The sequence below is a fragment of the Meleagris gallopavo genome, chromosome 2 (genome assembly GCF_000146605.3).
Source record: "Meleagris gallopavo isolate NT-WF06-2002-E0010 breed Aviagen turkey brand Nicholas breeding stock chromosome 2, Turkey_5.1, whole genome shotgun sequence".
NCBI classification, from domain to species: domain Eukaryota; kingdom Metazoa; phylum Chordata; class Aves; order Galliformes; family Phasianidae; genus Meleagris; species Meleagris gallopavo.
Window position 1 is genome coordinate 88,079,232 of NC_015012.2, and position 15,839 is coordinate 88,095,070.

The 15,839-nt window shown below is 35.4% G+C and overlaps 1 protein-coding gene across 1 annotated transcript in view; it reads left to right on the top strand.

Moving 5' to 3' along the window:
• LOC100542626 (collagen alpha-1(XXI) chain-like) overlaps positions 1–13,689 on the top strand; it is a 24,898-nt gene extending 11,209 nt beyond the window's left edge. Inside the window, exons 3-9 of the mRNA XM_031552249.1 lie at positions 1,079–1,341; positions 1,469–1,685; positions 4,245–4,418; positions 6,722–6,799; positions 9,029–9,037; positions 10,369–10,452; positions 12,726–13,689. Coding sequence (XP_031408109.1) covers positions 1,079–1,341; positions 1,469–1,685; positions 4,245–4,418; positions 6,722–6,799; positions 9,029–9,037; positions 10,369–10,452; positions 12,726–12,869 — 969 coding nt within the window. The 3' untranslated portion in view covers positions 12,870–13,689. The remainder of the gene's footprint in view (positions 1–1,078; positions 1,342–1,468; positions 1,686–4,244; positions 4,419–6,721; positions 6,800–9,028; positions 9,038–10,368; positions 10,453–12,725) is intronic.
• The last annotated feature ends 2,150 nt before the right edge of the window (positions 13,690–15,839 follow it).

Below are 15,839 nucleotides of genomic sequence, written 5' to 3' on the forward strand. Positions count from 1 at the left end.
AAAAAGATTGAACAGAGATAGCATAAGAGATAGCATAAAGCCTACTTTAGTTTCCACAGGAAAGATACCATACAGTGTTTGTCCAGCATCAAGCAGATACCAGTGTAATGAAATAGGTTAGAGCCACTTTTGAGAGAGAGAGTGGGGGAAAAAAAATAGTTGTAAATAATTCTTTTTCAATTTTCAGTCAAATTTTGTAATTAGGAAAGAGGCTGAATTAATCTAAATTGTTAATGCAGTAGAGTAACATCGGTTTCAACACCAAACTGAGTGGTGCAGTTGATAGACCAGAAGGAAAGGATGCTGTCCAAAGGGACCTGGACAAGTCTGAAAAGCAGACCTAATGAGTTCATCAGGGCCAAAAACAAGGTGCTGCACTAGGGTCAGGGAAATTCCAGATATGTGTACAGAGTAGAACTATTTGAGAGCAGCATTGTGGAGAAGCATTTGGAGGGTTCTGGTGCACAAGAAGCTCAACATGGGCCAGCAGTGTGTGGTTGCAGCCCAGAAGGCTCCAGGGGGACCTCATTGTGTCCTTTCTGTATTTCAAGGGAGCTCACAAACAGGACAGGGATGGACTTTTTACTGGGCCTGATAGCGATAGGACTAAGGGAATATTTCAATCTAAAAGAGGAGAACTTCCTTTATTCAGAGGGTGGTGTGAGACAGTGCCACATAGAAGTTCAGAGAGTCCAGGATGCCCTGGAGGTGTTCAAGGCAAGGCAAGACAAGACAGGGCTTTGGGCAACCTGGTCTAGTGGGAGGTGTTCCTGCCCACAGCAGGGGGTTGAAACTGGATGATCTTTAACGTCTCTTCCAATCCAAACCATTCTGTGATTCTATGATATGATCTACTGTAGCATTTTGAGACCATGAATTCTAAAATATGTCCAATAGTTTTATGAGTCAAATATTCGGATACCTTTTTAAGTACGATTATTTACAAATTAAAATAGCAGTATGTAGTTGCAGTAAAATGCGATGTCTCTGTATTCTTGCTTTTCTCAGAGGATTCTGCATATTAGTTCTCTCTTGTACTTCAGTAGCAGTTATAAGTTCATTTTTTATTTCTTGAGAGGCAGCAACAAAAAATTGGGTAGATGAGAGGTTACCTTTTGGAAATTTTAAGTTAAATTGTATTTTTAACTGTATATGCATTTCTTACTTTGCAGAATCTGTTTGTCCTACAAGAATTCCAGTGGCAGCTCGAGATGAAAAAGGATTTGACATTCTTGTAGGACTAGGTGTGAAGAAAAAGGTTAAAAAGAGAATTCAAATACCAACTACTAATGCTAAAGCTTATGAAGTAACCTCCCGTGTTGACCTGTCAGAGTTGACAAGGTATTTACATTGATAAGGTGCCAAATGTGATAAGATTTTAATGTTTGTTTAAATTGAGAGAGACTTGTTTTAAGATTTATGTAACTGTTCAAATATTGGCCTTTTTCTTTTCTACTGCCTTATTTAGGAATGTGTTTCCAGAAGGTTTGCCTCCATCCTATGTGTTTGTTTCCACTCAAAGATTTAAAGTAAAAAAGACGTGGGATTTGTGGAGAGTTCTAAGCCTGGATAAGAGACCACAGATAGCAGTCACAATTAATGGAGAAGAGAAAACGTTGTCATTCACTACAACAAGTTTAATAAATGGCACGCAGGTTATTACTTTTGCTGCACCTCGTGTAAAGGTAAGAAGTAGATCAGCATTCTGCTGGAATACTCATTTAAATACACATTTTTCCTTTGCCCTTTATGATTTTTTAAAAATGCATGATTCTTATTATTGACTGCTTAGGCATTTAAAAATGGATGGTGGGTACTTCACCCATGTTTCCTCAGCATCCACAGTGTCTGCTTTGCAGGTGGTTTTTACTCAGCAGTTTCCAGCAGGTGATCGTGAAGATTATAGATAATTATTTGCACACAGCTCTTGGCTTAACATATGCTGGAAAGTGTTTTCTGCCTTTTTTGTAGAATCAAAAGGGTGAAAATAAGAGTAGTCCATTTTTAGTGGAAGGTTTTTTGTTAAGCACCTAAATTCCTTGCAAACACATAATGAAATGAGTTCTTCTTTAGAAGAGCACAAAGTAAGTTGAGTCTGGATTTGTTTAGCTCTCTGTGGAATAAAAATTCCTTTCAGCTGCTTGTTTTTCTCACTGAAGGGATTCCCCTCTTTGTGCAAACCATTTTTATTGTTTCTTAGTTTATTCTGTAGGTTTTCTCTCAGTCTTTTTTTCATTATTCCAGTGAAGTATTCAAGTCTGTAAGAAAGAGAAATAAGTTGCAGGAAGGAGATTTAGTGTCTTCACTCTTGTGTTCATACCGGTATATGAATACACAGCCTAGAGATTCTTGTTTCTGGCTCAGGGAGTATTTTTTAATTCAAGCAAGAGGGACACTTTGGCCAAAAAAAAAAGAGTGGGAAAGATTCATTGTTGGAGCACTGGGTTGCCAAATGGGTTCTGATTTTCTGGGAAGTGGTGGCCTGCATTTGAATTCCTACTCCAAGTGAGGCTAATGAAATTTGAAATATAAATCCTTGGAGAAAGAAGGTCTAATGTCTAAGAGAAGGTCTTAGCTACAAGGCTTTTATTGGGAGGTGTTCTATTCTGTTTTTTAAAAGAAGAATTTTGCCTTTTCTTTCTAAATTTTTTCTGCCTTGATTTACCTGAGATTGCTGGAAATCTTATTTATGAGTAAATCCAATGCATTATATATAAGTGTTTTGGGTATCTACAGGGGAAAGAAAAATACTCCTGCAGTCCTAGGTATTTTTATTTTTATTTTCTAGTGGTGATTTATCACATTACCCAAGAAAATTGAAGCGTTTAATATAGTGGTCTGTTGTTTATTTTGTCTTGCAATGAGAACCACTGTAAATAAATAAAATTGTGATCTACAAATGAGAATATGTTAGAAACAGAGCTGCTGCGTAAGGCTATGTAACGAGAACTGCTCTGAAAGTAATGCCTCCTATTTTACTATGTTGGCCCACAACGTCAAGGGCAGGTGTTGGTGGTATGGCAGTAGGGATTGAATCTTCCTACCAATATTCTATTCCATTTTGTTGCTGTGCAAAAATGTCAGCAGAGGGGCAGTCTGACAAGAGGGCATCTGACATGGAAGCGTCTATGAAGCAAAAGTGTGTTGTTGAATTCCTCTGTGAGGATGAAATGATACCCACTGTCATTCATCGATGCTTGTTGAATGTTGATGGAGACCAAACAGTGGATGTGAGCACAGAGAGGTGGTGGATGGTGCGTTTCAGCAGTGGTGACAGTGACAGTAGGTCACCTCCAGTGGTGCGGATTTTTACAAGCGCAGCATGCAGGCTTTTGTTCATTGCTGGCAAAAATGCATAGCTAACACTGGTGACTGTGCTAAAAGGAATGTTTAGTAGCTGAGAATGTGCTCTATGAAATAGTCTTACTTTGCTCCTTGCAATTGTTTTAGTTTCCATGGAAATAAATAGGAGGCATTACTTTTGGAGTGACTATGTACTAAGTGAAGTGGAATTAATTTATCTTCATGCCTACAGAAGTTAGTAAAGATATATAATGAAGTGTATGTTTAAATTACTATTATGTGTATGTACTTACTGTTGGATTAATTTCATAAATTTAGTTATGTGAAAAGTGATCTAGGCGAGGTAAGGCTAAATAGTTTAGAAATTAAGGGAAAGACTCAAGGATACTATTTCTTCCTCTGTTGAATTTCTTTTCTTATGTAGGTGTGATAAGTACTTCTTTAAAGCTCTCTTTAATTTTGCTACCTATGTAAATATACTCTATTTAAATCTTAAGCTGAGGTTCTGTGATATGATGAATGTAATACTTTTTTTTTTTAGACTATTGTGATTCCTTCTGCCAATAGCATTTCTTTAATATTTTTCTGTAAAAGATTAAGTAGAAAGTTTTTCAAGTACTGATGTGTTTGTACTACAATTTAAGATCTGAAGTACTTGAGACATCATACCTCTGCTTACAAAAAATACCTCTCAGGTTTCATATTTGCAACAATTACAGATCTCAACATGTCCTGGGTCAGACTGATCTGTTTGGTTTAAAATAATTCTGAAGTGCAGACTATTTATTAGCAAGTATAATTTTCTCAGTTGTATTACTTGACTAATACTTTCTTTGCCTGTGCAATTGTAAATATAGCTTAAGTGTTCAAAATGAGTTCTACTGTCGTTTAAATTAAAAGTAATTTTGTTTTAAATGTTTCCATTTTCTCTGCTTTTTTAGACATTGTTTGATGAAGGCTGGCATCAAATTCGTCTCTTAGTTACAGAAGACTTTGTAACTTTGTATATAGATGACCAAGAAATCGAAACAAAACCATTACATCCTGTTTTAGGTATTTACATCAGTGGACTAACCCAAATAGGAAAGTATTCTGGAAAGGAGGAAACTGTACAGGTATGCTTATGCTAAAAGCACAGTAATTTAAATGTCAGGTTAATGCAGTTGCTGTACTGTAAGTTAGCATTGCACTGGTGCTTTATATTTTCCTGCTTCTTGCTCTTCTAATTTACTCTAGGTTGAAATTTATTATATAAAATTCTAGTAGAGGGAATGCAAGTTGTCAGAAGGACCCAGAACAACTGATATATCCTGCATGGTGTACTTAGTTGGTGCCTTCAGGAGGTATTGTTTTTTGGTGAGTCATTAATTTGATGCAGTACTTTGGTCAAATTTGGAGGACCATATATCAGAGCGGAGTATATCCTCTGTGCTTGACACTTGCGTTTAATTTCCATCCATCGTTGCGTGAGCTGCGTCAACACAGCTGGGAGAGAACAAAATTTCTCTCATCGCTAGCTGTCAAGAAAGTATGAAACTTGTCAACTCTGGCTATGTTGCACAGCAAATACTGGGGGTACAAGGGAGCAACATTTGATTGCTGTGCTGGAAAAGAAGCCCTGAAACTGCTGTTTGAGGTTCTCCTCTATTCTGAGGAATTCTATATTCCTCTTGCCTTCAGCTGTATGCAGACACCAAGAAGCTGATAACATCAGGCTATATAGGATAGAGCAGTGGTGAGGACTGTAATTTGACAGTGTTCAAGATGTTGACTAAGTAGTTTGTTTCCTTGCATTTATAAAAACGTGAGCAAAGTGATAATAGCGCTAACAATTAGATTGAGAATAAAGGAAGCAATACTAAGAAATACTGAAGTACACAAGTAGGCGGAGTTTTTCTACTCATTTTGCAAGCTATACTTATCTCTTTTTAAACTACAGTACTTAATTTCATGACCCTTCCTACTCCTTTTAAACTGTGTTGATGTGTTTTGCGTCATCTTCATTAACTCTATTCACATGCTGTTAATCAGTCTCAGTTTTGTGCATTTGCAGCCAGGCTTCAATGCTATTATTAACATATTCTAAAACTGTACATGGAAACTTGGACGACATTCTGTGTGTGTGACTCAGCATTTCTGATAGAAATATAGTTTGTATAGTAACATTCTTCTTTATGAATAACAATGAATGCTTCCCACAGATTTCTGGTAGGCATTTTCTTTCAAGGAAAGTAAAGATTTTGGAATTGTAATCAATCATCTCACACATTTTCTGTGTCAGCACAGGATTATCTCATTCTCATAGTTTTGTATGTTCTAGGATTTTAGGGTTGGTTGTTGTACCTTTTTTTTTTTCTGTCTGAAGTCTCTGCAGAATTGGATTTCATAGCTTTTGCAACAATACAGTTTCTCAGTTGAAGAATGTCATTAGCAAAACATGTAATCTAAAATAAAAATAAAAACATTTTAAGAATGTAGAATTGTATCAGATCATCTCCTGATAGTGGACTGGAAAAGAAATAGAAAATCTGCCTCACGTTGCAATTTTGTATTTCAAAAAATACTCATATTGCTATGTATGGTGTTAACAGACTTGATATTCTCTTCTGTCTTTCCTCTGCTTGTCAAACTTATGATTTCTTGTTAAGTGTGATTGGGGCTTTTTTCTCTTTGTGGCCATGACAGCTTCATGCTAAAAAAGCTGGTTTGTGTGCATTTGTTTTCCTGCAGTGACAGAGCAGAACGGCATAGATTTTTGCTTACCTGTTGCCAATGTTTCTATTGACTATTTCTTACAATTTTATATTGTACATCTAAACTCTAAACTAAATTATTCCAAGTGTCAGGGATGCTTTCTGATGCTTCACCAAAATTTAGTAATCTTACATCTAGAAGAGGCAGTCAGTGTAGACATGTCTAATCAGAACTGTTAAGGTGAAAAGAGAAATGTTGGTTTTACTTACAATCAAAGAATCACCAAGGTTCGAAAAGACCTCCAAGATCATCCAGTCCAATACTTGTATACTTGTTCTGTTGCAACTGTTTCCAAATGGCATTGGTAGCTGGTATAGTTCGTGCTGTGCATGTTTGGATTTACTACCAAGGATTAAGGGTGGTTATTTCTATTATTTTAGAAAACAAAATCTTGGATTGATTATTTTTCTTTAAATAACTCTATTACGAATGTTGAATTGGTTGCACGTATGAATCACTGTGAGAAGCATCACTGAGAGTTCCTACATCTTTCATTGATTTTTTAACTCTAGCGGACACACAGAGCTTCCAGTTTCAGTTGCTTTTTAATATTTTGTTCATTTTTAAAACCTCTGGAATGATATAAAGAAGGATCTTGTTTAAACATAGAATGTCAGACTATTAATGATTTTTCTAAAAATATCTTTTCTGTCTTAAATTATAGTTCGATATACAAAAACTGCGAATCTACTGTGACCCAGAGCAAAATAATCGAGAGACAGTCTGTGAGATCCCAGGATTTGTGAGTACGATAGATGGACTTTTGTGACCTACTTGGCTTTTTTACTCATCACTGTTTGAAGCTGACTTAGGACTGTGCAGTATTAAGTGACCCAAAATTTGTCCACTTTCAGCCTTAGTTTTGCACAAACACACTTTAAAAGCTTTTTTCATTTTAGATATTTGACGGTGCTAATTTGTAACAGCAGTGTAGGAGAATCTCAGAATTTTCAGTTACAAATTCAAGGTTTTAAACATTTCAAATAAATAAAATGGCTAGATTACAGCAGTGTAAAATCCTTTAAGCATAACTTTTTAACTTATCTAATATACATTTTGCTACTTCCTCCTTGAAAATTCTGTATGTACTCAACAAACCTATACTTTTAAATCACCTTTTCATATCAGAAATATCTGTGCTGAAGTCTGATTTTAAAATCCCAGAGGCTGAAATGAAGCCAGGATTTTATGAAGTATGTTATTAGTAAGACAAAAGTAAAATGCTGTTCAGTATTGCAGAGTTCTTATATGCAATTAGGAAGCCCATGGACTCCTTTGATTCTTTCTTTTCTCTCTTACTTAATAATATGATGTAATATAAAACATGCGCAGACAAATTAGAAAACCATTCGTGGCACACAGTTGTGGCGAGATTTTCAAAAGCATTCAACTACCATCCCAAAATATTTGCTAGAGATTGGTTTATATCTACTGTTCCCTTCAAAATGTCATCTTTCGTTTGGTGCCTTGACCCAACCAAGCTAAAGATAGTCCAGGTGCATTCAAAACTATATTCTGCATATTGTGATTTAGTATAAGACAATCTTGCCAATTTGAGAATAGAGTCTGTGAATCTTCAACATCCAGATACTTCATTTTTTGCCAAATTTCCATAGAGTCACAGCTTAGTGAGTTTGGCTCGTATTCAATTAGTGCCAGCGTTTCTGTTGTAATCAGCTCCCATATTAAAACCTTTCTAGAACTCACAAGCTTAGAAAATAAGGAAGTGGCTAGGTTCTTACTGTTCTGAAATCTGAGTGTGTGTCTGGAACTAGTGAACACAGGAACGCTCTTGCAGAAGAACCTTTAAAGTTAGCTTTAAATATGAAGTAAACTTTATTATTTCACTATTTACCTGCACCACATATCTTCTTGGTCTTTGAAGAGAATGAGTAGGATATAAAAAATAAATGAGAAAAAAAGTGTGACCCTTAGAAAGAAATACTGAAAAGTCTGTCGTTCTGCAGTCTCTTCAACTTGGAAAGACGTCTGAGCAAAAAGCTTACATTTTGCCAGTTTAGTTTAACGTACTGTTGTAAATTAAATTTGGGCTTCACCCATGAAATTCTGGACTTCAAGAAATAAAAATTTTGGATGGTCTCCAAAGAGGTAATGAAAGTTGGAGACATGTGGTTTGTGCTTGTATTCCATCACAGTGTGGTTGTGTCAGAGATCCTGAACTAAACTGGGGCTGTATGTAATGTTTACAGCCTGAATTCAACCCCTCTCCCTGAGGCTTTAGAATAATTTGAAACTCCCACTATAGTCCCTGGGGAAAAGCAGTCTTCTTTAGAGTTTGCCTCAGGGAAAAATTGAATTCAGAGGAACCTGTTTACACTCAGTTGTTTATAAAGATTGTGATAACTGCGTGCATCGGAAAACTCCTGTATGTGGTGCATGTAATGGTGGCTAAATCATTAAAACAGACAATTTCATGTTTGATGTGCTGAATTATATGGGGATTTTTCTATGATAGTACAGATATCATGCAGTTGCACAGGAAATCATCTTAGAGAAAGCCAGCTTTGGCTCTGTGCTGCTGTGTATTTTCCCAGATGCTGAATTCGGGCAGAAATCAGAGATTTTAGAAATGTTTTAGGATATTTTTGGTCATTAATGAATAAGTAGAGTATTCTTTTGATGAGAAGTTACTCCTGGCAAGCGATTTGAGCTAAGTCTGGACGTTCAGTATATAAATACATACACGGTCCAGTTTTAATTTTAGTTTTGTCATGCCTTTTAAAAATTGCTCCTGGCAACTCTTGTTTAAATACCTTTATATGATACTGAGCTTCATCTCTGTTGACGGCAGCTGCATACAAACCTGAGAAAAATCTGAAATTTTGAATTATAGATGCTGGATATTTACTGCTTCAAATTTATAACTGGTTTTGATAATGTTTACAAATGAATGGATTTTGCTTAACGCAAGTATTTTTTTATTCTTAAATGATGTTTCTTCTTGTTTCAGAATGGAGAGGTAGGCACAATCCTAAACTGCTCAAACTCACTTTAAGGTAGTATATGACTTTATATAACTTATTATTATAGGGAATGTACACTTTGTTTAAAAAAGCGAATGGAAGTTTACTAAGCTCAAAAATGCTATTTGTCATTAATTGAGTAGTACTCAGTGGACAAACTTAAAATCAGTTTTCCAACACATATTAGAATAAATGGCCTGATTTTTTTATTTTTTTATTTTTCCCGGTTCAATTGGATTGCTCTTATTTACAGGGCTGGATTCAGGTGCAGAGTCAGTGGGGGTGTGCAGTCAGGTTCCTGTATCATACCAATGGAGCTCCCTGAAGGGGAGTTGGTTTGAAGGCTTAATATGATAGTTCCCCTAGCCACGCTGGTAGCTCCACTTTTGCTTGGTACTGTTGTGAAGGCAATGTGGAACTATATTTTGAACAATCATTTGACTCTAAGAAATAATTCCATTCAGAGAACATTTTAAGGAGTTTGTATCCTTATAGAAAATCTGGATGAAATGTAATAGGAAGTGCATTAGATAGTAAGTGCAGTCCACTCTTTCATATCTTGGTTTCTTAATTTTTTACCTTTTCGTATCTCTGAGAAATTACTAAATGAAAGAGAATTCACTGAATCTAGCTGCAATATATTTATTTCCTACAGATGCACCTACATTTTGGCTGCCTAGCCTTGAGATGATGAAATATGAAATTGATCTAGCAGCTCTCCCCTCTTCTGCTTTAGGTTTCACATGATCTCAAAGGGGGGAAATAGATATATCAAATGATCCCATACCCTACCTTCCCTGAAGTAGCCTAATGGTTGGGGACGCGTGCACAAGATGGGGGGAACTGGGCTTTATATCCTTTTCTGGCTTGATACACAGTAGCATGCCCAGTCAGTTGCAGTCACTATGCTATACATATGATGCATATTATTTGTTAGATTATTTTTGTAAACTTCTGTTAAATATAGATATATTTAATAAGTGATCACACTTCAAATTATGGATATCAATTAGTTTAGGAAAACAGTTTTGTGTGTTGCCAGATTGAAAGTTACCAAATGGCTTGATAGAAGATCTGTGGAAAAGCAAATAGAGTTACAGGTATCGGCACATATTAGTATTTGCTTCTTTATTTATTTTCTTCCTTATAAAATGATGGATGCAAAGTAGTTGGAGGGTAGTGTTCAGGTGAGTAAAAATTCCACCTGAACAAACTAGTGAAAGCCAGGGCCCATGCAACCTAAGCAAAATCAGCCTCACACAATCTTATGGTATGCTTGTTCGGTGGTTTTGGCAAGTGTTTTGATGGTTGGTTTTATTCTTGATAGTGCATGAATGGCCCAAGTGATGTAGGCTCCACACCTGCCCCTTGCATATGCCCTCCAGGGAAACAAGGACCTCCAGGCCCCAAAGTAAGTTTTCATTCTTTCTTCTTACATTTTTTTTCCCCTCCTAGTCTCATGCTGACCTGTCATGCAGATGAAAAAAGTCGGGTTCTGCTAGTTCTGGTTTCCAGTGAATGAGTATAGTGATTAGAAGCAACAAGGCTAGGTTTTGGTGCCGTAACTCCTGATTGCATAAATACATCTTCTACTTTCAAACAGAATGGTTGTGGTTATAAAATTGTGTTGTATTTTTTTTTTTTAAACCAATCTTCAATCTTCAAAATGATCTTGCACTGCTAATTATTTCGGAATGAAGTGAATTGCTAATAAAGTAGTATCTAAGGGAAACATTTCTTCCTTCTTTAAGATAAAATGCTTGATGCAGAGTCACAACTTTGCTGTTCTGATTTTTGTCACCTCACTTTTAGCCAAGGATAAGAAGGATAAAGGTGTGAACTAGACTTGGGTCTCAGATGCCTAATGTGTCGCTAACAAGTGTTTTGCGGCCCTATCTTCCCCAATTACTGTGCTAAGCAGCACTGTCCCCATTTACTGTTTTCCACTTATGGATAAACAAGAAGATCCCAAACTGCTTATCTTTCATTAAGCAAATGATTTAAAGAAAATACTTTCATAATTTAAGTGGTAACAGTCTGCTGTAGCTAACTCATGTTAGAGGGCTGTTTGCTATTGTGGTAATAGTTTCTAATTAGGGAATTGGAAACCACATGTTGGAGACCATTGTTATTTCATGTAATAGAATGTTTGTGGTGTTTTTTTTTTTTTAAAAACCTTATTTCTCCTTTATCATATTAGAGAAAAAGGAGAAGAAAATATTTATAACAAAATTTTTTGAAAGCTATATCCTGTAAAGCGTGAAAGAGTATGAAATATCTGAACTAAGGTGATCTATACAATTTTAGTTAAGTGTCTGTTTCACATGCAATCTTCCAATTGCATTGCAGTATAATATTTGAGATAATAATACAGATAACAAGATGGTGTCCAACCCAAAAGTCTGCAGGAAGAATTAATAGGAAGCCAATTTAAGATCTGTAGGTATCTCAGTTACAGTATTTCTTAACTCTTGAATACTGGACTTTGCAAGCTTATAGATTTAATCTTAGTTTGTGTGTTTGTGATATTAATGAAGATTAATGATTTGTGATATTAATGAATGTAAAATTAATTCATTTATAAACTTTGAAATACAAATAAACGATATTTAAACTTTTTCAAAACAAAGACATAACACTTTGTAATTTAGGTAGTGTAACTGAAAGCAAATTTATTTTCTCTTGGCTCTCAAACCTGGGACTCTTTAATTTGATCAATAATAATTCTAGAGAATCTACTATTAATTTAGAAAGTTATAACTGTTACGCTCAGTGGCTTTTTAAAGGGACATTATTCTATGTCCTTTCCCATTTAACTCAGCATTACATTTGACAGGCTTATATGCTAAAATACGTGTTTTTTCATGATGAAAGCTTGTTTCCTATTTCTCTTCTGATGTTCTCCCTGTTCATAACAATTCTGCAATTGTAGCTGTCCTGAAGGTCTGTCTGATCAGATGGAAGAAAACTGTACTTGCTTAACGCTTGTGCAAGTTAAAGATTTTATTGACTGAGACTTTAATGGATTTTTCGAGTCCAGATCAAGTCTGTTAGTAAAATAAACAGAGAACTTAAACACATTAGGACAATATATTGAGTAGGAAGGTATGTTTTTGCTCTCTGACAACAAACACAATGCCTGAGAAATTGAGTTTTCTTTTCCCTTGCTGTGGTCTTAACAGAGATTATCAAAATAATTGCAAAGGTCTTATAAAAAGAATTTTTTAGTTTTAGGAGAGTTTATTTAACAGGTTTTGATCTTAGCTGTTTTCTCTTCAATGCTTTTCTTTAAAAACTAGACAGCCAAATCTTTGCTTAACGGGTGAGAGTTTTCTTCAGAGTAGAACTGGTAGAATAACAAGGTTTTGGTAGAGATTTCATTATGTTATTTATTTTTGTTGCTGATGATGTTGGGAAGCTTGAAGGCATATGTGATGATAGGTCAAACCTGCACACTGAGCATGGGCTTGCTTCTCCAGGTCCTGCATCTGAAGTTAGGGATAATTTTTCCAGAGAGGGTTTACAAAATCAGTTCCCTTTTTTCTGTAGGAATTAGTCCTCAATTGCAGGTATCTTGTATTGCAACAATAGTTTTATGGGATGTATTAGGATTAAAGCTTCTCTATGCTAATTTTAAAATGCTATTTCATGTCTTCTGTGAGTTAACGTACAACTTCTCTGCAGGGAGATCCTGGGCAGCCTGGGAATCATGGTTATCCTGGTCGGCCTGGTCCAGATGGTAAGCCTGTGAGTACTAAAAACTCAGTCATATATTGCAAATGCAAAACTAGAGGAGAAAATGCATGTACCACTAATAACAGATTCTGAAATTTTGATGGTTTTGTCTCTGTTCTTTGAAACTGTGAATGCCACTAAGCTCTAACAATTCTACGAATGTAGCAATACGTAAAAATTCTATGAACTTGTTAATCACAGTATTTTTGTGTCAAGCTAAAATACAGACGTAATAACATGAGGTAAGCGTTGTTATAAAGCAGAGAACACTGTATGAGTTTTCCTGTTGATCTTTGCATCAGTTTGCAGAAGTTAACACCTTCTGACTGTCAGACTTTACTGCGTAGATTTTTTCCATTAGAAAGCAGTTTAGTGCAGCTGAAATATAGGTATAGGTACAGAAGGTACATCGTGCAGTTCTAAGCATTGTCTATTAAAATATGTCGCAAAAATGCCTGTATTTTGCTTTTCTTTTTACTTTAAACTGACATTCCTTCAGTATGGATAGTAAAGGCTGGAAGAAAATAGATGAATAACACATGCCTCTGAAATAAAAATGCCAGATATAGCAGTGGTTGGTTTAGTCTTCAAGATTAACATTTTTATTGCAATAAAACTTTATTAAAAGCAAATAAATATATAATAATAGTCTAAGATTTCATTACAAAATAAATTAGATCTTTGAATCTAATTGGAAGCCTTCAAGACATTGACATCCAATCTGCTCTGTTGAGCAAGATTCTGTTAAAAGGCTGCAGTCCTGCATTCGCAAAGCAGTGGTAGACATGTGCCAATGGTGTGCTGAGAAAAGGCAGGCTAAAAGCTGGGAGTCTCAATCGTCCATGTTTTGATTCTCAGAATGTGGTCTCTGGTGTTTGTTGTTCATTAGAAGGTACTTCAGTCCAGAGAAAAAAAAAAGAGAAAAAAGGAAAAAAAAAAGAAAAAAAAAAGTAAAGGGGTTAAAAAATAATTTGCTTCTTCTGAAAAAAAGGAGAAATTCTCTGCTGGGTACTTGGATACAAAAAGCAGGTAAATAAAACTGGGTGCATGTGCTACAAATTAAGCCACTGTAGGTTTTCATTCTCAGTTTGAGGACTACATTTTATAGTTGAGCCCTTAGTTTGTAGTGCTGTCATGAAATCTCCCTGGAGAAGTAGAAGAGAGAAGGTAAGTGTCGTGACTTTGTATCTGCAGAAAATACAGCTGGGAGGGATTCCAAATGCTATCAAGAACTAAAATATAGAAAGATGCCCTCAGACATTACAAAATTTAGGTTTTTTTAGATTAGAGAAGACAAAATAGTTTATGAAATAAGAATTGGTTTATGGACTGAGTAATTAATAGTCTGTGGTTTTGGTTGACATTTAGAAGGGACATTAAGTTATTTTGGGCCATTTTTGTCCAGGCTGGACAAACCAGAGAAACCTCAGAGAAGAGCAACAAAGGGCTACATTGGGCTTTTCAGTTTAGCATCCTGTTATATTAATGGCTTTGTCCTGTGAAAAGATTGATGAGGATGTTCTAACTACACACAATTTTTAACTTGAATTTGCAGTTGCTTATCAATTTTAGGAACTGTAGCAAGTTGTTCTGTCTAAACAGGCACTACCTGCCAACTTCGATGGCTTAAAAAAAAAATAAGGTTCTATTTTTGTTAAGAATTTTTTATATCATACATTCAGTTCTTTGTAAGCTAGAGGTGAAAGCAGTGAGATTGATACTTACTTAGAAGTGTGTATATTTTAAGGGACAGTAGATATAATTACTTATTAGAGAAAGCTCTGTGCTGCTCATTATTAAAAAGTTCATATTTTTCCTATTTTGTTGCTTAGTTACATGCTTAGCTACATTCTTAGGGGTAGTAGATGGTAGGTCTAACTGTGGGGAGTCCTTTTAGAAGTAGAGTTAATGTGAAAGGGAAAAAATAGCCACTGAACACAAAAAGTGCACTTATTTCTAAAAATTGAGAATTATTCTGTTTTAAAATATAGAGTTGTTATATTGAGATGGTGCCAATGGTAACCTTAGTGGTCCAGCAGACCAATGAGAACACAAGTGTTTTAATAGCTCCACAAGGAAAGATCCTCATTTGTTCTATTACATAATTCATATATTTTCTCTGAGCTTTTGTCGTAAACAGATTTTGATAACTATTGCCTCCAAAGTTAAAGTAAAAGCTTAACAAAGCTAAACTATTATCTTCAACGTTTGAAGTAGAGAAAAAATCAGAAAAGGAATTTTCTGTGCTATAAAATAGTTTTTTTTTTCCCCCTGGCAATCATAAAAATATAGGTTTTAAATAAGAATAGGTGGAAACAGAGCTTGGGAATTATGATCTAACAAAAATAGCCTTTCTATTATTAGTTGATTATTGATGATGCTTAAGCTTCTGAAGAGCATTCCTTTTCTTCTGTACAAAGACAGTTATACACACAAACTGCATCAGCCCAGAATTGCCTGAAAGAGAGTGTACATCACTGCTCAACCATGCAGAATGTTAGAGGTAGGAGTGCAACGTGGACAAGCAGAGCTGTCTTTATTCCAGCTAACTGATATTTTGAAAAATAAAATAAAATTGTGTAAGCTTTAGTGAAGTCGAAATAGACTGGGCATTGGTAGGGAACTGTCAGTTTCCCTTCTCTCCTTTAAAAAGAAGACTGACCTTATTTCCTGATTGCCCAGTCAGATGCAACATTGTTTTAGAATTAAGTTGTTATGACTTTTTCTCACTTCTATTAACTGATTTTTCACTTCAGTGCCATATATCTTCCCATAAGCACTGAGATTTGTAACTGTGAATCACGGAAGAGAAATAAATCGATGCTGTAGTCTTTCTGTAATGCTGTAATCTGGCAGTTATGTTTTTTCCTGTGAGTCATCGTTTGCATAGATGGGCATTCTCTGAACTTAGAAAAGATTATCAAAAGTATCTTGGACAGTTAGAGTAGGCTCTAAAAGCCCTGTCAATTAAGTATTTTTACCATTTTGATGTATTGAAGTTCATAATTTATTTGAAATGCTTCCAGTAAAATCATATTTATTAACTTCCTATTTTTTTTTTTT